This window comes from Cebus imitator, unplaced genomic scaffold (assembly GCF_001604975.1).
Source record: "Cebus imitator isolate Cc_AM_T3 unplaced genomic scaffold, Cebus_imitator-1.0 Scaffold272, whole genome shotgun sequence".
Taxonomy (NCBI): domain Eukaryota; kingdom Metazoa; phylum Chordata; class Mammalia; order Primates; family Cebidae; genus Cebus; species Cebus imitator.
The window spans coordinates 276,904-301,484 of NW_016107587.1; the positions used below are offsets into that span (position 1 = coordinate 276,904).

The 24,581-nt window shown below is 37.8% G+C and overlaps 1 protein-coding gene across 3 annotated transcripts in view; it reads right to left on the reverse strand.

Moving 5' to 3' along the window:
- Positions 1-24,581, reverse strand: part of VWC2 (von Willebrand factor C domain containing 2) — a 148,414-nt gene that overhangs the window by 96,063 nt on the left and 27,770 nt on the right. For 2 of the 3 annotated variants that reach the window (XR_005195807.1, XM_017500826.2), the window contains one exon: positions 22,627-22,756. Coding sequence is in view for 1 of the 3 variants with exons in the window: in XM_017500826.2 (XP_017356315.1) it covers positions 22,627-22,756 (130 nt within the window). In the remaining 2 variants the exon portion in view is untranslated. Of the gene's footprint in view, positions 1-22,626; positions 22,757-24,581 lie in introns of those variants that run through there. The other variant, XR_005195808.1, reaches the window with a different exon arrangement.

Here is a 24,581-nt window from a genome sequence, read left to right on the forward strand (position 1 = left end):
AAAAACTATAAAAATAATTCTATGGAGTTTCTAGAATTGAAAAGTACAATAACTGAAATGAAAAACTCACTGAATTAACTCAACAGATGATTGTAGAGGGCAGAAAACAGAATCAATAAACTTGAAGATAAATCAATATACATAATTCAATGTAAAAAAACAGAATAAAAAAGATAAGGGGAAAATAAACAAATCCTTAAAGACCTGTGGAATAATATAAGAAGTTTTCATATGTATGATTTGGGTTTTGGAACGGTGTGAAAGAGAAAAGAAACGGAAAAATAGCTCAATAAATAATGAATGAAAATTTCACAAATTTGGTGAATGTTGCAAGGTAGGAAGTACAAGATTAAAACACATCAAATATATTTCTATATTGAAGGAACAAATAACTGGAAATTGAAATTTAATTTAAACATTTTCATTTAATATTAGGAAAAATGTAATATTAAAATAATTAATTAATTAACAAAAGATATGCAAAACCTATATAAAATGCCATAAATATTACTGAGAGAAATTTTAAAAGATCTAAATAAATGAAGAGATATGCCATCTTTGTAGATTGAAGAACTCAATCTGGTTAAGATGTCTATTCTTCCAAAATTAATCTGTAAATTAAATGCAAACTCAATCAAAATCAAAACAGGGTTTTTGTAGAAACTGATAAGCTATATTTAAAATTTGGTGAAAATGCAAAGGCTAGTGAAATTTTTAAAAATACAGTTGGACAACTTATAGTACTTAATTTCAAGATATACAATAATTCTGGAGAAGTTAAGAGTCTGACATTGGCATAACAATAAATACGTATGTCAATGGAAAAGAACAAATGGTTTGAAAAAAGTCCCCCACATATGGTGAATTCATTTTTGACCAAAAAAGTCAAGATAATTCAATGGGGAAAAGGTAATCTTTTCAAAAAATGGTACTGGAACAACTAGATATCAGTACGGGCAAAAGCAAACATCAACCCTTATCTCCCTCCATATACAAAATGTGTGGACCCAGACAATACATCTGAGAGCTAAATTTATAAATTTTTGGAAGACGATGTAAGAGAAACTTGTCACCTTGGATTAGGCATGTATTTCATAGATAGGACCAAAAAGAAAACCATAAAATAAAAATTGAGAAACTGAACTTTATCAAAATTAGAAACTTCTGCTCTTTGAAAGATATTAAAAATGAAAAGGCAAGCCACAGATTGAGGGAAAATACCATATCCACATATACTAGACAGAGAATTTGTATTAACTTTTTCAAGTCAATAATAAGAAATATGACAGAATAACATTGACAATAAAAAGAGTAACAATAAAGAATGAGCCAAAGATTTGAAAAAGCACTTCACAAAACAGGCTATAAAAAGGCTATAAACCACATGAAACAATGTTCCTCATTGGTAGTTATGGAAACGCATATTAAGGTGCACTAGATCTCCTAGACCTTCTAAAACTAATCTCTGTCAGTACCAAGTGTTGGCAATGATGTGGAATATCTGTGTAATAACATTTCACAAGTGCTGTTTCAACCCAGATTTGATGTCATGGCTGAAAACTTTCAATTCCTCTTTGCAGGCTGTTCACTGAGTCCCCACCACAACCACTTCCCTTTCCAGCGACTAACACTGCTGAATTATAATAAACACATATCCACTGCCAGAGGCCCCAGGATACTTAGTGCCCAGGTATGGACACTTCTTATCTGGAATTACTCAAAATGCCCAATGTCCAGGGATCCCAGCTAGCTCCACCAAGCTCATCCCACCCCATTTGCCATACAAAAGATTATTTTTTCTTTTAAATCGTTAAACATACCTTAACAGCTACTTTGAAGTCTTTCTCTGCAGAGTCCAACATCGAGACTCTCTAAAGAGTCAGTTTCTTTAGTCTTTTATCCTTCAGTATGGGGACTACAGTTTGTGGTTGTATAGTTCCAGCCTGCTGTTACCCTGTCCCTGGATGCAGTCCACTGTGTATGTAGCCCAAGTGACAGCCTCTTCTCATTCACAGCTGTAACCAAGAGTTCTGTCTTTCATCTGTCCAAGCATCCTTGTGTGATGAGAACCATTCAGAGAATCCATATTCATAACTATTATCACGTAATTATAAAACAAACTGGAGCACTCACGCACTCCTGAAGGGAATACTCAACAGAACAGCCACTTTGGAAAACCATTTGACAGTTTCTTACAAAGTAAAATACATCCACTCACTCCCACAGTTCCATTCCTTGGAAGCTACCCAAGACAAATATAAACATATGTCTACACAAGGGCTTATCCATGAAAGCTCACAGGAGCATTAGTCATACTAATCAGAAGCTAAAATCTCAAATGTCTGCCAAGTAGTAAATGAATAAAATGTGATGTATCCATACAAGGGAACATTGCTCAGCAGTAAAAAGGAAGGGACTGATACAGGCAATGACATAGGTGAGCCTCAAAAACATCACCAAGTGAAAGAAGCCAGACACAAAGACTCATACTCCATGATTCCACTCATCTGAAATTCTATAGCACACAGGTTAAAAATACCCACAGTGAAAATTCAAGCTCTTTGGGAGGCCAAGGCAGGCAGATCACTTTTAGTTAGAAGTTCAAGACCAGCCTGGCCCACATGATGAAACCCTGTCTCTACAAAAAATATAAAAACTCGCTGGGTGTGGTGGTATGTGCCTGTAATCCCAGCTACTCAGGAGACTGAGGCAGAAGAATCAAATCGCTTGAACCCAGGAGGCAGAGGTTATAGTGAGCTGAGATCCTGCCCCTGAACTCCATCCTGGGTGACAGAGCAAGACTCTGTCTCAAGCAAAAACCAAACACCAAAACCACATGTTGAAACAAAGCAGAGCAGCAGCTGCTTGGGGCCAGGGCTGTGGAGGAAGTTAAGACATAAGCTGCACCATTAAAAGGCAGGCTTTTAATGATATATAAGGTATACCTCGGTAAGCGTGATTTTTTTTTTTTTTTTTTTTTTTTTTTTGAGACGGATTTTCACTCATGTTACCCAGGCTGGAGTGCAATGGCACGATCTCGGCTCACCGCAACCTCCGCCTCCTGGGTTCAGGCAATTCTCCTGCCTCAGCCTCCTGAGTAGCTGGGATTACAGGCATGCGCCACCATGCCCAGCTGATTTTTTGTATTTTTAGTAGAGACGGGGTTTCACCATGTTGACCAGGATGGTCTCGATCTCTTGACCTTGTGATCCACCCGCCTCGGCCTCCCAAAGTGCTGGGATTACAGGCTTGAGCCACCGCGCCCGGCCTGGTAAGCGTGATTTGTAAAAGAAGAAACTGATAACACTACACGACCTATATATGATAGGGCATAACTGCATCAACAATGGCAACTTCCTAAAGCTTCAAAAGCCAGAGTTTTTAAAAACTGATTGAATACTGTAATTGAGGATTTCTAGTTAGAAAGTAATATGCAGCTAAAATAAAGAGAATTCAATTTTTAAAATGTCAAAAAACTTTGTTAGGCAATTAGATTGACTTCAGAGTAGGTCTTCCAAAGTTCAACCATTTCTAAAGAAATTCCAGCTGATGAAAGAGAAAGCACTACTGCCATGCTGAGATTTTTTTTTATATATTCATAAAAAGATGAGTTTATGAGAATATTTTAAAATTTTGACAATGATAGCTTCTATATTTACTTCTAGAATGTCACAGCTTGTTTAGATGCAAACATGAGTATGTGCAACACAATCAAGTTCAAAGGCATTTGTACTCTATTGGTTTCTCAAGTTAAATCATGGTTTTTATCATGACACTCTGCTCCTGCAAAAATTTATCCAAAGTATTAGTCAAAAATTAATTGTACTTTTAACAATAAATTTTTAAAATGAATTTAAAATACAATTTGCAAGAGCATTAGATGTTTTAACTCATGGAATCATCTTCAAAAAGCTTTATTTTTAATCCAAGCGTAGATGTGTTTTTCATTACTTTGAAAATTACCGAATTGTTTTTCTAGTTGAAGCATGTAAGACACTGATATAAAACTGACATTATTTAATGTTTTGCTACTTTTTTCTTCTGCTATTGGAGTCAACATAGTAACAGGATTTGTTTTACTTTTTGCACAACGATTAAAAAATTGCAGTTAAAAATGAGTGATTTAACCTAGGGTAAAATTCTCATCTTCTGTCGGTGAGCATTCATGGTTCAGAGAGTGACAAGTAAATATTCCTTCTACTTCCAAGTGTGTTACATCATTGCCTTAAGATCCTCTTCTTAATGTAACTATTAACTTTTGAACTAGAAGCTGATGTTACTTAAGTAAATTTATGTTTCCCAGTTTGTTCGTATCTGGCCGGTGAGTTCACTGCAGCCTCCAACAATGACTGGGCAAACTGTGCAAATTAAGCACTCATCAATATCCTTGCAAAGGAAAAATCAATATTAAAAGCTGACTAAATGTCCTCTTTCCCTCCCTGCTTCCTTCCTCATTGCTAATGAAAGGATTAGTTGCAAACTGGAAAAGTTTACGAAATGAGTTAGTTAATTTTGTTGTGATAATATTGGCTAACAGGAAAAGGAGCCCTGCATTCAGCATCCTGGGTGGGGAGGACTGGGCAGCTCCTCTCCAGGCTGTGGTCCCATAGGTGGTGCGGGCTGAATGACAGCTCTTATCTGACCATGCTTATCACTGCACAGAGCTCCCATCCTGCCAGCCTTCCTCAGCCTGTCCTTGGGCTGCACCTATAGGGGATGACTGTCAATGTTCATCTTTTTGGTAAGTTTCAGGTGCTAGATTTTTGTGTTTAACCAGGGATCACAAAGGCATTGCAAGGATAAATGATGGGGTAGAGTCAATATAAATGAGGCACACTTGACTCTCTGCATTCCTGGTATGTGCAATGACCATATTTACATTCTTCAGACAATGAAACAAAAGCCAAATTCTTGTCAGTTTGATTAGAATTTTTGAACAAAATGTTACTAGTGAAACATTTCAGGAGTACTTGGTTCAAAGACTCACTTGCAGTAACTGAACTTTATTCTAATCATTTTAAAAAATAAATTTATATTCCCTACAAAGTTCCTCTAAAGTTAGAATACTGGAAAGAAATGAATTTCTTTAAAACAAATATCCATTTTTTCTCCTCTGCTTATAAAATCTTAATGAATGAGCCCTTCCTTCAGGCTTTCATTACTCATGGGGGCCAGAGGGGAGAGTCTTAGCAACTTCATTATTCTGGTGCTGTATTTTCAATAATCACTGTGGGCTGCCATGGTGATCATTGTTCATGGAGCCTGGAATGTGGAGTAATTGCCTGTGAGATGTTTCTGGCACTCCAGATGGGCTCAGAGCTAGAGTGGCTGCAGGGTAGAGCGTTCCTGAGGTTTATAAGTAATGGCACCTACCTAATATTTACAAGACGTAAGAAATCATTGTCAATCTCTTCAAGAGCTTCAGGGAAGTTGTGAGGGTCAATCTCTCTCAAAGTAACAGCAGGAGCTTGGTGTTTCTAACTCACTTTATTTAGAAGGGATTAAAACCTTGGCAATACAGTGTGAGAGACCAAAATATACCTCCCCAAAATTGGGAGGATTGTTGAGCTGAAGACAAGAAGCAGCAGATGCAGGAAGCCCTCTGCCCTCCCTCTATTTATAGGACATGGTGTTACAAAGACTAAAGGTACCCTATCTGTCCCCTTCTACCAGGGAGAACAGAGCCCATCCTGGGCCTGAGATGGTACCAGAGTAGACCACACTAACAAACATCACTAACTAGTCTCTATCTGCCAGTTATCTGCCCTCCCCCATGGGCCACCCTTGGAAACTCAAAGTCATTTTCTTTTGTCTCCGTACTTCTCTAAAAATTTACTGCTCCCTGTTACCAGCTGGAATTCAAAGCCACCACTTTGAGAACTGCTCATTCTCTGGATATCTCCCAAGTGTGTATGAAATATATATATGAATAAACTTGGTTTTCTCTTAATTTACCTTTTGTGACAGGTATCCCCACAAACCTATGTTATTTTTCCCCTACAATATAAAGAAACATCATGCAGTATTTTATATTTTAGGCTGCATAGCATGACCTGTGTTTTGGCTGCGTGTCCCTCATGTTTCAGAGGACGTAGCCATGGAGAACGCAGTGTGAAATGAGCAAGTTCATGAAGCTGTCCAAGGAGTCATGCCACCCAAGCATGTGAGCATCATAGCAGGGGCACACGCAATGCTTTCTGTGAACACGGAGATGAGAACTTGTAAAGCAGGAGGCAGACATTTGCTCCCACCCTTGAACACCTGTAGAGTTCTGCTTGTTTGAGAAGGGTTTTAAGGCATTCTGGATGGAGTAAGCAACAGAGTGAAAACAGGTGAACAGATGTATTGGCAGTTTGTGTAGATTCAAGACAGAAGGAAGGGCTGGATGGAGCCATGACAGAGGGAACTGCAGACCAGCGAGGAAGCTGTTGCATGCCAAGGTGTGTGTCTTCCCGAGGGGCTAGCGAGAGGGCTTCAAAAATTGAATTATTAGGAGATAAGTCAAGTTTGGGTGTTTGGGGACATGTGTAGCGCCTTTCTGAAACATTAATCACATTTAATTTATTTGCTAAGACCGTTGCCTTCCTTTCCATAATATTTTATTTTAAAGGCAAATTCATATATATATATATATATATATATATTCTTCAATTTTACTTTCAGTCTCCTTTCACAGATGAGGAAAGTGAGGTACATGCATCACAGGTGGTTCTGGCAGCAGGTCGAGCAAGATCCAGCTCCCTTGCTGCAGGGTGTACACTCTCTCCACGGAGCCCCTACGCGGATTGATGCTGCTGTTTTCCACTTTGGGGAAAGGTGATATGGCACCTTCTCTCAAGGGTCTTCAAGGAATAAAGGACAAATATTTTAAGTGTTTATCTCATTTACTTACCAGATGATTTACTGGCATAAGATGGGAAAAAATAAGAACATTTGTGAATTAACTAAAGAAAAAAAAACAAAACACTGTTCTTTCTGTGCACCCAAAATGGATGATTGAGTAACAATGTCTGAGACATTTATGTATTAGTGTCAAAGAATAATAGATTTTTAGTGTCGAAGGGCTCTTCAAATCATCTAGTCCAATTTGGGAAGTATTTCTCTGTGAATTTGGCTCCCCATCCTCTGAATACTTGATAGGAGAAATTCTAATTATTAGGAAATTGTCCTTTGTCTCACATCCCAATCTGCCTTCTTTCAATTGCCATCCATTTTTAGCCATTCCCTCCAAAGATTACCTAGATGCGGACACTCTCAGCATTTAGTGGCACTCCTTGGGGCAAAGTCTAGTGTGTACTTTTGTATCTACCTTAGCCTGCTCATCAGGTGACAAAATAGGTTCAAATAACTTCTACTTCTCACCAGTATTATAAGAATCAAGTTGTACCATAGGCTAAAATATAAAAACTTTTTTCAGAGTCATTTAATTCTTATTATCTGAAGAATTTCCGTTTTCCTAATCAATGAATTGGCAGTGGTTTTCCCCCAATATGATAATGCTTTGCTCAATGATGGCTGATGTGCTTTCAAAAGACACTCAGTGAATGTGTGATTAAAGATAAATTCACTTTGCAGCTGTCAGGATTGCCAAATTGTAACTGCTCTTAAGTGAAGGCATTTGTTTTAGAAAAGATGAGATGCAATTTTCAGAATTGGAGGTTTATGGATACCTCCTGGGGTAATGGACTCTTTTATACCTGAAGTTTATCTTCCTGAAAGACAAATAAAAGGTTTGGGTTTTGCTGTTAGTGTAAGAGCAGAATGTGTCTTCTGATCAACAAAGAGGGTATTTTACATTCCCTGGAAGCACCCACTGAAAATTCTTGCTAGGAATATTCATTGGCTTATTCTCCTGGAGACGGAGACAGATTGGGCAAGTCATCCACAGGGTTATTTGTCTTCACACTGTCTACCACTGACAGATCATTTCTACCAGAATGTGTTCCATGTAAGTGTTTTGGATGCAATTCAAGTTACCTCTGGTAATGGCACCATTGATCATGCTGTGGATGTGGTAAAGATATTTGCCTTAGGATGAATAGCTTTATTGTATATTGTGACAATTGATTTCCCTTTTGCTGAAGACACAGGCTAGAGATATTTTATAGCACTGTATTAATGACCAGGCAGCTTTTAACAGATGAATAATGGTGAAGGAGTATGAATGGATAATCTTCTACAGGATAGAGGGCCTTGCCTGTGAAATACAGCTGGAAATTTAACCTCTTCTGCAGCTTGGGGCCCCTGCCTGAGACTGGGCAGACTGCCGTAGTGTGCAGGCAACAAGTCTTAGAGGTTGATTGAAAGAAAATTTGGTGATGGATATTACCACTAAGAAACTCAGCTTGGGGTGGAGTCCCAGTAGGCCAATGTCAGGGAGAAAGCAGTGTTGAGTGTCTGGGTTCAACAGTGGGCTCTTGACTTACTTAATCCTTATATTAAGCCCACAAGGAATGAATGAAAGGTTGTCCTGATTTTGTAAGTGAAGAAACTGAAGAAGAGAAGAAAATTAGACAAGGTGGTAGGGAGAAAGCTGGAATGTGCCAGACTAGCTCCAAAGCCAGGGCTTTTTGTACTATTTCCTCAAGGAATTCAGTCTAACTTGACAGTTCAGAACACCAAACAAAAAGCATCCATCAGTGCTCACAAGTGCTCTTCCTCCCATTCTTCCTACCTTCAGGACCAGCTCAAAGTCTTTCCCATTGCCCAAAACAGCAGCAGAGCCCCATTCTTAAACTTTGGATCTCTACCTACCTTATAGAGTCAACCACTAAGTGCAGTTGATGTGACCTTTGATGTATCTCCTTAGTGCACTGCATCTCTTTGAGTCCACTGCCCATGTCCAAACTATCATGCTTCTCTAGATTACTGCAAAGCCTCTTTTCAGAAATCCTCAACCAGAATGAGTTTCAAGAGTTCAAATGTACAGCTAGTGCTCGACTTACGACCATGGTCGGGACCGCGGACCAGTCGTAACACGATTTGGTCGTAAGTTGAGTAGGCTATATGTACAGTTGAAATGGTGCACACGGAGATGGTAGTGATGCTGGAAGCTGGTCCGCACTGTCGTACGCCCAGCTGGGCAACGTTTGCGCTGCCAGACGCCGAGCAGTCGTGGCTAGCGATTGTGGTCGTAAAGTCAAATGGTCGTAAGTTGCATAGGTGGTAAGTCAATCAATACCTGTACTTGCATCATTTCCATTCTACAATCCCATTTTTGGCTTCTCATTGCCTCAGAATTAAATCTATTAATAACTTCCCTAATGAAGCACCAAGGTCCTTCCTAATCTAGCCTGTGTCCATTTCGCACATGGCTGCCTCACACTTCTCAACTCTCCCTCCAACTCTAGGCTTAGGCAACAAATCTAGTGCACAAATATGGTGAACTTCCACCTTCTGGATGTATGCTATGCCCAGAACCCACACACTTCTTCTCTGCTTCTCCCCTTCCAAGACCCATTCCCACTCCACAGCAGGCATTCTCCTTGCTCAATACTGTGTACTTCATAAATTCAGTGGAAATTGCCTGTTTCCTTCCCATAATCTATGGTTCTTGAGATATTCCTATTAGCCATTGTATCTCCTGTGGCATACAGCAAAGCTTGACATAATAGCTGTTGAATGAATTAATGAAGGACTTTCAAATTCATCACAGTATTTAATTGACACAAAACATCCACTGATGTGGCTATGTTAAATATCTCCAAGTTATAGGCACCAGAAGGATACAGAGGAATCAAGTTACTTGACCAAAGTTTTACTTGCTAACACTCCCTTGTATTACAGGGCAGACCAATAATTGGTTTTCACATCAAGGGCTTTCAGTTATTAAGTAGCATGTAAATTATGTTCAAAATTATTTTGCTAATAAGGTAGAGAAATATAATACATTGTGAAAAAATTACCATCTAAAATATTGTAAAGTTTTATATGCTTAACATTGAAATAATGACTCCTCATTTTTCTATAGTTTAAATTAATAAAAGGTTAGCAAGGTTATAATAAAATCAAAGGCTTTATAAATTTACACAACCTTTTTTAAAACAACATGGTGATATGTATCAGAGTCATAAAATATTCTAAGCTGTCAATCTAATAATCTCACTTCTGGGAGTCTCTCCTAATGTAAGAATTCAAAGGCAAATAAAGGCCATATACATTGTGATGTTTACTGCAGTATTACTCACTTCTCCCCGCTATCTCCCTCGCTTCTTCTATCATAATTCAAGTAAAACAGCAAACACGAGTTATTTATAGGGCTACCTCCCGTCTAGACTGTGAGATCATTACAGCCAGGATCCATAGCTTGACTCATCTTTGTATATGCAGTGAAATAAACAATAAGTGTCTCAATGTTTTCTAAGAGTAACATATATATGTTACACACACACACACACACACACATATATATATACATGTATGCACATACACAAAACACAATTTTCTCCAACAATCTGAAAAACAAAGGATCCAGCAAAACATGGTGTCTGCACAATTCCTACGCTCAGTATCAATGGCATAAGAATACAATGGGATTATGACTGTGGCTTCTCAGAATAGTGGGATCAACCTGCATTAGGAAGCAAGCCAGAGAAAGTTCCCACAAGGACCTCTGGACACACATTTATAGAGACTCAGTGAGAGTTACAGAGAGGCAGAGATGGGGAAGTCACTCAACGGCTGGTCCTCAACAAGTTCAAGGGGCACAGTATAAGTGGTATTGGCCACGCCTACTGGATACCAGTCTTTGCTCTGAGTCCCTGGCTTTGTCTGAAATCTATTCCCAAAGGCAGTTTGTCTTGAGGAAGTATACAAATAAAACCACCCGCACGACGAACCTTCTGACCAGCAGTTTAGAAGTGCACTTAATTCTGTAAAGTACTTCATCTTAATAAACTGGTAGCAACACTTTGGGGCAGTCTATCTGCAGCTTAATTTATCTATCTTAAAAATAAGATTCTGCCCCAATCCTTGCAAACAAAGGGGTCATTTTTAATTGTTATCAAATTTACAAAGAAGTGCCAATTCAAAGATCTCAGGAAGAGATTAAAAACAAATTAAATTCCTATGTGTAAGAGACCAACTATTTATTCATCCTCCTTATCTAGTTTGTCGGAAATGAAAAGATCAGAGAACTATCTGAACTCTTTCTTGTTAATACTGAAAACTAAAGTCTGGAATAGCAAGAGCAAACACAGAGTTAGTATGTTAAGAAAGTGATGAAGAACAGCATGAAAATACATATTACAGAGGCTAGGACACTGAGGTTCTTCTCTAATAGTAATAAATAATTAGCACCCATTGGGCTTTATGCAGATTAATGGCATGTCATCTGAATCAATATTTCCAAAAGATCGAAATGCAAGTAAAACAGAAGACACCTGTAGAAGAAGTACATTAGCACTTTGGAGTGAGTTCTCGACTTTTGTTGGGAAGTTCCAACAGGAGGAACTGAATAAAGCTTTTAAATATTTTAAAATTTATTTATGTATTTATTTGCAGGGAAACAATTCACCAGGGACTCATTTCCTCCAGGCTTCGGCACCAAGAAAAACAGAATTGTGTGTTTCTGCTAAATACTGTAGCTAATATTGCCTATGGTTCTGTTTTTTGCTTTAGGTGCTAGCAAGCCTATAGGCTAATTTTATGCCAACCTTTACTAACTAGCTGTACATAATGATAGAGAGCACATTTCTGTATAAAACCTTTCTGACTTAATTTGCCATTCAACAGTCATGTTTTCTCTGCCCTGGTATTTTCAAATTTTAAAGTATTATTGCATGTTAATATATTTCCATAAACCCTACAATCTCTAGAATAAACCAAACATAAGTTAATTAAGGCATTTGAAATGCATTTGAAGTCTCAAGTTTATCTCATTTCATGTTTAAAGGTTTACAACCACTATGTTCTCTCATTAAATTTGACTGGCAGGAAGTATCCAAGAATGCTGTGAACAAATGAGTGCCCAAAAGCAGTGGCTCTCCAATGGTGGTCTCTAGACCAGCAGCAACAGAAGCACATGGTGTTTGTTAAAAATGTAAATTCTCAGGCCCCAGCCCAGACCTCTGGATCAGGCACTCTAGGGGTGGGTCCCAAAGTGTTTCACCAAGCCCTCGAAGTGATTCTGCTATACGTGAGGCTTCAGGAACCACTAACCCTGCAAAGCAGGTGAGTGTTGTGTCCCAGACTCTGCAGTTCTAGCAGCTTTAAGCGCCGGCAGGAGAACAAGAGACACACACTGGCTCTCATTCTCTGTATTTTAAGTTTTCAGCCCCAACATCTGGGAAGCTGAATCCATAAAGAAAAAGAGCCTCTTAGAATGACATGGAGAAGAGCACTGCTTGAAGGAGAAAGAGGGTGTCTGCTCGGCAAAAATTAACAATGAGAGAGGGATGTGTGGGGAGTTGGACTTCCACATTATGCACAAGGGAACAAGAGTACAAAAAAAAGATAACCAGTTATAGACTTGTGTTTCTTTACCTGTTTTTCTTTACAACTTCTTATCTATTACAACTTCTTATCTATTTCAGGTATTAAATAAGTAGGAAGCCATTAGCTTGAGACAGTCTCCTTACTTTGACTTTCTACCTAACAAATCAAAACATATTTTGGAATATATTTTTATAACAATAGCTGAGCTTCAGCCAATCACAAACAGCTGAGCTTCAACCAATTACAGGCAGCCACCTGATCAGAGTACGCCTAAATAAGGGAAATGCCTCATTACACCACACCCAATTATGGCAGACACCTGGCTCTAGCAAACAAGGTGACTTCTCCACTTTGCTTTTGTGTTCAGCCTTTAGAAGCTCACTGCTCACACTGCTGGGTGGAGCTTTCTGAACCTCTTCTGCTTCTGAGTGTTGCCTGACTCATGAATCCTTTGCTCAAAGAAACTTTTAAGTTTAATTTGCTTAAAGTTTCTATTTTAACACCAGCAAATAATAATATATACTTATAAGGGTCTCAACTTCAGTAGGCTTAAGAAGGAAGATTTCATACAGCTATTAAAGACATTAGGATTAGAAAAGTCAGCTGCTGAGGAAAGATAAAAGTTGTGTATCAAGATTAGCCTTCAGAGTGAGTCAAAAAAAATTATAAAAATTTCACTTTATCTATCTTTGTTAAGAGGTTCAATATTTTTAGAAGGTTCATTCAGGAATATTTGACATACCATAAAATTCACCCAGTATAAGTGTACAATTTAATAATTTTTAGTAAATTTTATTTGGTATCCACTGAAAAACCCAATTAATAAACATATCATCACCTCAATAAATTCCCTCATGATGATTTGCAGCTAATTCCCACTCTGATTATAGCTCTCAGCTACCACTGATCAATTTTCTTCTTACATAAATTTGTCTGCACAAGATGTTTCAAAAAATAGAAGCATAAAATATGTAATATTTTGCAACAGCTTCTGTATTTGAGGTTCACCCATGTTGTAGTATGTATTATTAGTTCATTCCTTTTTACTGATAAATAGTATTTTACTGATAAATAGTATTCAGTACATGGACATACTACATTTGTTTATCCATTCACTGGTTAATGAACATTTGCATTATTACACTCTTTACTCATTAATGATAATGCTAGAAATAATAATAATCTGCTAGGAACATTTGCATACATATCTTTGTGTGAAAATATGTTCTCAATTTGCTGGGATAGAATCCTAGGAAGGAATAACTGGGACATATGGTAAGTTTTTCTTTAACTTTTTAAGCAACCAATAAACTGTTTCCCAGAGTAGACAAACCATTTGACATTTCTGCCAGCAATATTTTTCTGCTTTGTCCACATCTTTGCCAACCTCCAGTACTTTCTGTCCTTTTTAGTACAACCATTCTAATGGGGTATAGTATAGTATTGCATTAGACTGTTCTCATGCTGCTAAATAACCCAAGACTGGGTTATTTATAAAGGAAAGTGGTTTAATTGACTCACAGTTCTATGTAGCTGGAAACTTACAATCATGGCAGAAGGGGAAGCAAACATGTCATTCTTCACATGACAGCGGCAAGGAGGAGTGCAGAGTGAAGCAACCCCTTATAAAACCATCATATCTCATGAGAGCTCACTATCACAAAAACTGAATGCAGGAAACCACCCTTGTGATTCAGTCACCTCCCACCGTGTCCCTCCCACAACATGTGGGGATTATAGGAAATACAATTCAAGATGAGATTTGGGTGGAGACATAGCCAGGTTGAGGTTGAGCATCTTCTTACCTGGTTATTTGTCATTTGTTTGTCTCTTTTGCCTAATTGTCTGTTCAGATCCTTTCCTCATTTTTAAATAGGCTGTCTTTTTTTCAAGTTGTGTAAGTTCTTTATAAATCCTGGATACAAACATTTTATCAGATATATGGTTTGCAAATATTTTTTCAAAGTCTGTGCTTGTATTTTCATTTTATTTGTTGTGTGTTTTGAGATGTAAAAGTTTTTCATTTTGATGACATTCGATTTATTGGATTTTTTCTTTTATAGATTATGATTTTGATATTATTTTAAGAAACAGTTGCACAACCTTTATTCATAAAGTTGTTTTCATATATTTTTAATCTAAAAATTACATAGTTTAAACTCTCACATTTGGATGTATGATTCATTTTGAGTTAATGTGTATATGGTGTAAAGTAAGTGTCTATGTTCTTTTTTATGCATGTGAATATATAATTTTCTTAGAATCATTTGTTGAAAAGACTATTTTTTCCCCATTGAAGTATCTTACAACATTGGTTGTAAATAACTATGTAAAGATTTGCATACTAGATTTCTTTCAGGACTGTCAATGCGTTTCCATTGTCTATATTTGCACCAATACTATGGTATTTTGATTATTGATTTTCTAATAGGTTATAAAGTTGGCTAGTACAAATTATCCAACTTTGTTCTTTTGAAAATTTCTTTTGGTTATCCTTTACATTCTACATAAATTTTAGGATAAGACTGCCAATTTCTACAAAAAAAAAAGTGTGCTGGGATTTGTGTAGGAATTGCACTGAATTTATATTTTGATTTGGGAAGAACTATTATCTTGACAACATTGAGTCTTCTACTCATGCAATGTCCCTCCATTTATTTGTATCTCCTTTGATTTCTTTCAGCAATATTTTGCAGCTTTTAGTGTATAAACCGTGCGTTATGACATTTGTTTCTAAGTATCTATTCTTTTTGAAGCTATTCTAAATGAAATTATTTTCTTAATTTCATTTTTATTATCCATTGTATACTACAAAAATTTGTATTTTTGTATATTATTGGGTATAAATCTTTACTAGCCACAGTAGTGTGTGTGTGTGTGCATATGCATGTGTGTGTGTGCATGTGCCTGTGTATGTGCACGTGTATGCGTAATTCTTGGCATTTTCATATACAGGAGCATAACATCTTCTAATAAAGGCAGTTTTACTTCTTAATTTCCTTTTCCTTCCTCTTCTTTCCCACCTTCTCTTACTCTCTGTATACAGGACCTCCACTAGGTTGATAGATCAAAGTGGTCCATATGGATATCCTTGCCTTCTCCTAGATTTTAGGACTATTGACAGAACATTCATAGTAGTTGTTAGCTGTGAATTATTCATAGTTGCTCTTTATCAGATTGAGAAATTTCCTTTTTATGCCTAGTTTGTTGAGAGCTTCAAACATGAATGAGTGTTGAATTTTTCAAATACCTATCTGTATCTATTGAGATCATATGCAGTTTTTATCATTTATATTAATAATATATTATGTTAATTTTTCAGACAGTAAACCAATCTTGCACTGCTGAAATCAACTGCACTTGGTTAAAGTGTATAATTCTTTATATGGTTCTGGATTCAGATTGCTGATGTTAACTCATTTTGTTAAGGAGATTTCCATTTATATTGATGAAATAAATTTGTCTCTAGCTTTCTTTTTTGTGTGGCGTTTTTGTCCACCTTCAGTATTGTGGTCATGACAAATGCAGAGACTAAATATGGAAGTGTTCCCTTTGCTTATATTTCCTGGGTGAGTTTGTAAAGGATTGGCATTACTTCTTTCTTTGAATATTTGAAAGAATTTACCAGTAAATGTACGTAGGCCTGGGCTTTTATGTGTGGAGAGCTTTTAATAATTAATTTGAATTTTATTGTTTTAGGGCAATTCAGAAATGAACTGAGTCAGTTTTGGTAATTTGTATTTTCCTAGGAATCTGTCCATTTCTTTCAACTATTTGAATCTGTTGGTGTAAAGTTGTTCATAATATTGCCTTGTAATCATTTTCGTTTTTATAGAGTCAGCAGTGACGCCTCTCTCTCATTCCTGGTTTGTGTCTTCTCTAATTTTTTCTTGGTTAGTTTAGTGAAAGTTTTGTCAATTTTATCAATATTGTTAAGAACCAGCTTTCAAAAACTAACTTGGTTTTCTTTACTTTTTCCTAAGCTTTTCTATTTTCTATTTAATTGATTTCTGCTTATATTTTTATGTTCTTTTCACATGATTTTAGTAAAATTAGCTGATCAGTTATTAGTTCCTTAAGGTAGAGAATTACAGTGCTGATTTGAGACCTTTCTTTTTTTTCTGAGATAGGTCTTCAAATCTACACATTTCCTTATAAATACTGCTTTAGGATCACCCCATAATCTATAGCACATTCTGTCTTCATTATTTGATCAGTTCAAAGTATTTTCTAAAATCTCTGAGATACCTTCATTGGCCCTTGGTTTGTTTTTTTTTAAATGTGTTGTTTAATTTCCAAATAATCTTAGATTTCCCAGATTTCCTTCTGTTGTTGATTCTAATTTCATCCTTTAAAAATCTGTTGTGTTAAAAAAAACTGTATATGATTAAGTCCTTTAAATTTATTGAGACTTGTTTTATGTCTTAGCATATTGTCAACTGTAGAGAGTGTCCACCTGCACTTTGCAAAAATGAGTATTCTTCAATGTCTGGGTGGTATATTGTACATATACGTCAGTTAGTCAAATTTGCTAACAGTGTCATTCAAGTCTTCTATATTATTGTTCATTTTCTGTCTAGATTTTCTATGAATGATTGAATAGTTCATCAGTATTTGCAACTACAATTACTTAAGTTTCGATGTGTCCTTTGAATTCTATCAATTTTTACTTCTTGTATTTTGGGGCTCTGTTTTTAAATATATATATATAAAATTTTACTTGTCTTCTCTCAGTTCCCTGATAGTTGTTCCTCTGTTTCTCCTTGACTGTCTTTTTAAAATTAAATACACAATTCTTTCATGTGTCATGTTTAATTCTTTTGTTGATTTTCTTAGTGATTGTTCTAGGAATTACAAAATGCATCTTAAGTGATCATAATCTATGTCAGGTTAACACTAATTTAATTCCAACAAAACAAGAAATTCTTTTTTCCTATTTTTTTTTTCATTTTTTCTCTCATATCTGCACCAAGAACAGGACCTGTCATGGAAATGCCATGCTACAGAAATAATGAAAGCAGTCCAGTACCTGAAACACATAAGAAACTAATCTCGCTGATCCAAGGAATTAGGAAAAGGGTATTGATGTACAAAGAAAGTTGGGAATCCCTCCCTATACTTTTCTCTCTTTTGTATCTCTCTGCTTTATTTGGATGTGCTGGAATTATTTAAATAGATATTAGATAATTATACATATTGCAATTACTTTCTCAAAACGTGGGCAATATTGTGCGTGTTTAATAGTGTTGTTCGGTGAGCAAAGATTCTCAATTTTAAAAAGTTCAATTTATAAATTATTTCCTTATGTTTAGTGCTTCTAGTGTTCTTTTAACCTTTGCATACTCAAAGTGATAAAGTTGTTCTATATTTTCCTGTAAAAGCATTATTGTTTTAACTTTCATATTTAAATCTGCAATCTGTTTGGAAATGATTTTTGTCGAATGTGAGGTAGGAATCATGACACCTTTTATTTCCATACTGCAATTCAGTTGGTCTAGCACCATTTATTGGAAAGATTACTCCTTTTCTAACTGTCCTGTGATGTCAGTTTAGTTCACAGCCAGTGGTCTTACGTGCAAAGGCCTTTTCTTACTCTGTTCTGTTCCATTGGTCAGTTTTACTTTGTGACCAAACAACAATGAGCTAATTACTGTGTCTTTCAGTAAGTCTTAATATTTGTACGTTTTACAGCTTTGTTGTTTCTTTTGGGTATTTCTCAAGCCAGCTTTTAGCTCTTGTATACCATTTATATTTTAGAATCAGTTTGATGATTGCTACAGAAAACCATCAAATTTTTGGCTAGAATTTTGTACTGAATCAATAGATTACTTTGAAGCAGACTCATCTCTTTATGTTACTGAGTCTTTCAATCATGAGCATGATATATCCCTCCTTTTACTTAGGTCTTCTTTAATTTCTCTCAATAAAGATTTATGTTTTTTAAATATGGACACTTTTCACACTTTTGTTAGATTTACTTCCAAGTATTTGATTTGTATGATGTTATTTGAAACTCGAGTTTTTAATTCACTTCTATTTGTTGCTGGTATATAGAAATACAGCTGATTTTCAAACACAAATCTTGCTAAATATCCTTGTTAAAATCAACTCTTAATTTTGATATTTGTAAATTCCTTTATTTTTTCTGGTCACAATCATGTAGTCTGTAAATAATCACAGAGGGTTTCCATAAAATTTGCATTATTTCTTTGGTAGCAATGTTGGAAGGATTCACTAGTGAGACCATATAGGAATAGGCTTTTCTTTGTGAAAGTATCTTGATATGCCCACACACAAACACACACACACACACACCCCATTCAGTCTTGTCTAACTCACTGCATGAAATTTTCTACCATCTTATCCTACTCTCTGAAATACACAGGAAAACAAACAAAACTCTGCCTAATTCTCAGTCAGTGCTTCTTACATATTTTCCCATGAAAGTATGTTTAATAATTTGAAGTCTCAGTGTTTAAAGTGTCATGAAAGTTTTTCATTTTCCTCCAAAAAATAGACATATTTACTTTCCTGTGAAAATAAAGCTGCAAATAATAATAATCAGGTAGCAGTTATACTTCAGGGAGATATATAACCTTTATATCCACTGGCTTTGTGCTTTTGGCATATATCACATCATCCCTTGGATACCATATTCCACCTTTGAGAAGTACAGCTAATTCCGACAAAGTCCTTATATTTCAACACTGATGTCCTACTTTTTTCAGTTTTCTTCTTTGGATCCATAAAGTAAGATGACATGTGCACCTGCAGAATGGAGGTCTTCTGATCCCTAATGGGAACATAGTGCCCACTTAATGCAGACAAGCATGTCTGAAACTAAGGGGCTTGATCAGAATGGGTGCTGTGCACCTATCACCAGAGAAAAGCTGAATTCTTGAAAGTCAAATAATACTCACTATTTGTGTCATTGCAGGGGGAAGATTTTAAAAACAAATAATGCCATGCAACATCCATTTTATCAAAACAAAAACACTGGGAGATTGATCTACACAAGTCAACAAATTGAATATATTAAAGTGCATTTGGTTTGTGATCATTTATTTACATTCAAGGCATTCTTGGTTTCCAACTTCTGCTCCTTTGATGCAAGTGACTTTGGCAGCTGGCAACTGAACTGTAATTTCCCTTCTGTCGGAGAAAGAGCTATTTAATGCTACAGGTCAAGACATGCCAGAGTGAGGGGTAAAGGCTGGTCTACGGAGATCAAGAGTTAAAACCTTCATATTTCATCCAAGCTAAGTCTATCCAAGCTTTTAATTTCATATAAAACATTCATTCTGGATGTCCTCTAATCTGTTATATATCAAACATATAATTTTTTTGCAAGAACATTGTTTATGTGGGGAGGCAGGGTTGAAGTACTGTAAATTATTCATTAATCTTGGTCATTTATTATAGAGCATTTGTTTCTTGTAGAAACTGTTTTTATTTTTCAAGCATCTCTCTTTTATCAAGAATTTCAAACCCCATTTTCCCTGTCAAGGTCAGAACACCCTATAACTAGAGACAGCTGAAAGCCAAATTCTATCTGGTGAATAGAAGAAATATAATTGTATGTGCATGATTAGACACATTTAAATTTATTCCCAGTTATACTCCCTAAAATAAGTTGTTGGTGTTTTGATATAATTGGAACAAACCTTATAATAGAAGTCTTTCTGTAACATAAATCTAGCTTTAAAAAACATATTCTTCTCCCTTCTAAAAATCTCTAATGGACCACCGCAAAAACCTTGCCTTATTTCATTCCATATTGCCTCTCAAAATATAGAGGTAAAGGATCAACATTTAGAAGTTTACCATCAGGACAACAAGCATCTCCCAAAACCATCAATGCTATGTTAAAACAAACTTTGAATCTCTGAGTATATAGTTTTACAGCGCTTACTTTTTGAACATTATTTACTCAAAAAATATAACCATATCTTAAATGATACAATTGAACAGAGAAATAAATTACATCTTTGTAAATTTAACATATCTGCACACTTTTAAGAATTCATTCAAAATACTGCTCCGTGTAGTTCTCTGTGCTCTAAGTAGGATAAATCCTTAGGGCAAAAACAATTGAAAATATTGTTCAATCTTGAACAATATTCAGTAGGTTGGTGGTAGTATCAATAGAATTTGTGCTGTGTGTCTTATGGGACGAACAAATAAGTAAATACATCGATGGTGTTGGGTTATGTACATACAGAGATGGGGCAAGAGAGGACCAAAGACAGAGGGCCAAAGAAAGAGAGAAAGCAAATACGGCAACACGTTAACAGCAGGTGCATGGAGCTAAGAGTATAGAATTGTTCACTGGAGAGTTATTTCAACATTTCAGTAGCTCTGAAATTTCTCTAAAAGCAGGAAAAAAAAATCCAGGGGTTGAAATCCTTTCTTCTCACCTATTGTTAGCACCCAAGCCAGGATTCCCTGACTGTCTAATGCCAAGACTTAGTCTGTAATCAAAATTGACAGGAAAAACATGGAATATCTTAGATGGTTAAGATGTCAAATATTTGAGCAACCCACATTTAAGCCATTCACTAACCCACCTGACGCAGCGAGAGTTGTTGTCCAGTACCCCCGCCACGCAGGGCACACGGCCTGAGCACCAGCCCTCAGGTCACCCAGCTGACGGGAGGCGCTCACTAGGGCTCCTCAGCAGGTGTGCCGAAAGCCACACCCTAAGACTCTGCCAGACTCTCCACCTGCCGCTCCTTCCCCAACCCCAGAGTCTTCCTCCCCGTTTATTAGTGTAAATTAGTGGTAATTAACACCAGCAGAATAAACTGTATTGATTTCCCTCCATCTCACTGCTGTCTCGACATCATTTTTTTAAAAAACACACTCCATGCTAAAAGGCCTCCTCGTTCTTATCTGATGGAATCCCACCTCATGATTTCTTCTTAATTAATGTGCACAAGAGATCAGCCAAGCCCATATAAAGCACACACTGTGACATCTTTGTTTTAACACTGTCCACTTGCATCTGGAGGGCTGGATGTTCTATGCTACAACAATTACGACATTCCTAACACACTCATCTTGTTCTTTCAGGACTATCCTTCAACAGCAACCTCACTCCCTCTTCCAATTATTTACTTCAAGAGTTTTACAATGCGTTGGAGTAAAATTTGGACATGCAAACAGGTACCTGGTCGGAGGTACCCATGGAACCTCACAGCTCACACGGTTTTGACTGTCATGATGTGGACTCTGGGAATTGTCTGAGCACCATGACCACCCCTGTACCACCATCCACCCACACATGCCTGCCACTTACCAAACCCACACCACACAGGTATCAAGCCTCAGTCCAGCAACCCATGTGAACGGCCGACGGCATCACAAGTTAGTCTCGAATGCTCCCAACCAGCGGTTCTCACAGCACACCCTAGGCAACATCCAGAAAACCCAGTCGCTCCTGCCAGGGAGGACACTCAGATCCTTGCAGACGCCGGCTGTGTTCCCTCTGTCCACTATTTCCCAAGCTCCGCTCAGCCTCTTGTCAAACTGCCCTCCAAGCCATAGTTCTCAGGCCCAGCCAGCCTGGGAATGCACTCTTGTCAAAAACCCTCTTAAAGTGTAATGCTCTCAGTACCTCAGGTGCAGAATAATCATTGTTTGTCAGGATGAGGAAACACTCTCCCTTGATAAATTAGGATCAAGGGCATCCTTCCTGCCACTTTGTTTCCATAAAGCAGGCAAGGCTTCTGATCTACCGGGCTCTCTCCCTGGGACTAGGAAGGGGCTCTCTTCCCGCCTAATTTGCTTATGAAAAATATTCAATTATGTTCCAAGTTTAATTCACTTAGTAATGAAAAGTAAATGAGCCCAACCAGTGTGTTTAATTTGTCTTGGAAAGATAGAAACGGCTTTGCAAGAACAAACAAAGTTAAATTAAAATAAGTGACTCTCCTCAAAGGTGGAAATTGAATTTCTCCCCAAAGAACTTCTTAACATCCATAAAACATGGTGCTGAAGCCAGTAAGAGGGAGAGAGGCCTTGCTAAAGAACCACTGTGGCCTAAAGATGACACACGTGAGTATGCATGTGTGTGTATAGGTACATGGGTTGAAACTCATACCCGTGTGTGTTCTGTCTACCATGAAGCAGCGCAAGGGCTGTGCATCAGGGTGCAAGGTGCACCCTGTCACTAATGGGCATCTCACATACCATTTTTGCAGATGGGACAGCACTGATCAGGCTCGTACACAGGGTCCACACACTCCGTCTGGGGACACGCTGACACCGTGCACAGCACCTCACCGTTGGCTTCACAGCGACACCTCTCGCATGGAGACACCTGAAACACAAGTCCACAGTCAGTGTCACGACTGCTGTCATCTTTATCCTAAAGGGTCATGTATGCTTTTTTGAAATGGAGTCTCACTCTGTTGCCCAGGTTGGAGTGTAGTGGTGTGATCTCAGAGTGTTGCAATCTCCACCTCCCAAGTTCAAGCGATTCTCCTGCCTCAGCCTTCTGAATAGCTGGGATTACAGGCACCTGCCACCATGCCCGGTTAATGTTTGTATTTTTTGTAGAGACGGGGTTTCACCATGTTGGCCAGGCTGGTCTCAAATTCCTGACCTTAAGTGATCTGCCCACCTCAGCACCAAAGTGTTGGGATTACAGGTGTGAGCCACCACACCTGGCCCTACAGGGCCATATTTTTCTTCCCCTAAACTTTCTGCGAAGAAACCTAAGTGTTTTAAGAATGTTAAAAAAAATAATCCAAGCTGGTGTTTTTGAGGGTGTGCACACAGGCATGCTGGGTATTGAGTGAGTTGCCTTATGTGTGAATGCACAGGATGGGTCACAGGGCTGTGACGTTCCCTCTCCTGTCCAGCCAGAGCCACTGTTTAATTCGTGGTCTGCATATTAGGTTTTTCAATAAACTTTTTTTTGAAGAAGAATTTTCATCTATTTAAAAATTCAACAAATAAAAACTTGCTGCTGAATTCTTGCCCATCCACTCGCCATGTAGGTGAATCCCTTTTCTATAGCCCTGTCAAGTTGCCCCCCAGCCTCACATGAAGCACTACCAGTGTTTCCAGTTACAAAGACCCTGGAGTAGGAAAGGGGAAAGGGATGAAGAAGAAACAGAGTGGCATTAAAGCCAGGCTGTGGGCTAGGGACTGTATGAATATTTCCTCACTGAACTTTTGCAGCAGCACTAAAATACATGTACTCAAATTACTGACCCTTTGTATTGGCAGGAAACTGAAACTCAGAGGTGTTAGGCAACGTGTCATGGGCAGATTTGCCCTGCGAGGACGAGGTCCCTTTCCACTGAGGGCTCCGGACTATGAGTCCACGCATGGTGATTCCAATATCATCTGGGGCCTCTCCCAGTCATTTCACCCTCTATCTAGCATCACGATGCTCTGTTAGAGACCCAGCTTCCATTTGCCTATCTGTACCTTCCAGTCATGGGTTCAAACTCTGCCTTTTTGAGCCATCCAAATCAAGCATACCAGCTATTCCCAGAAAGGCTGTGCATGGCCAGTGGAACCCTCCACAGTCACTCACATAGCACGTGGGGATTTATCCCCTGATTATCACCAATGGAGTGATTTTTGATCTGGGTTGACCCAAGACAAAGCAGGAACAGCATATGCTGACCCAGCCATGAGAAGCGAAGCTGGAAAGCGGGGATACCTATGGAAATGGGTCATATCAAGCTCCTTTCCCAGGGGCAGGGAGACCCCCAGTTGACTTGTGTGCTCCACATCCATGACACAAACACCACTTGGAAGGTGAAGAACATGAACAACTCTCACAGATGCTTCCTTCATCTACACAATGCAAACACCAAAAACTGAAATCTCCATTGAGTGGACTGGCTATTATGAGAAGCGAAAGCTCAATGTGGGTTTAACCATGTCTCTTTCGGAGGCACTAGACCACAGTCAAGTTGCCTGGGAGTGAGGACTAAGGGTGCGTGTATGTATACTTGGCCAAAAAATTCTAAAAAAGAAAGGAAACTGACAAACGTTAGAGTGGCCTGAGACAAAACACTAGCTGGTTTGCAATGTAGCCTTGCAAGGTGCAATCAGTCCTGAAACAATAAAAGGCCTGTTTTTGACATGTGTTTTGCTGTTGTTGTTGGCACAATTAGGTTTTTTTT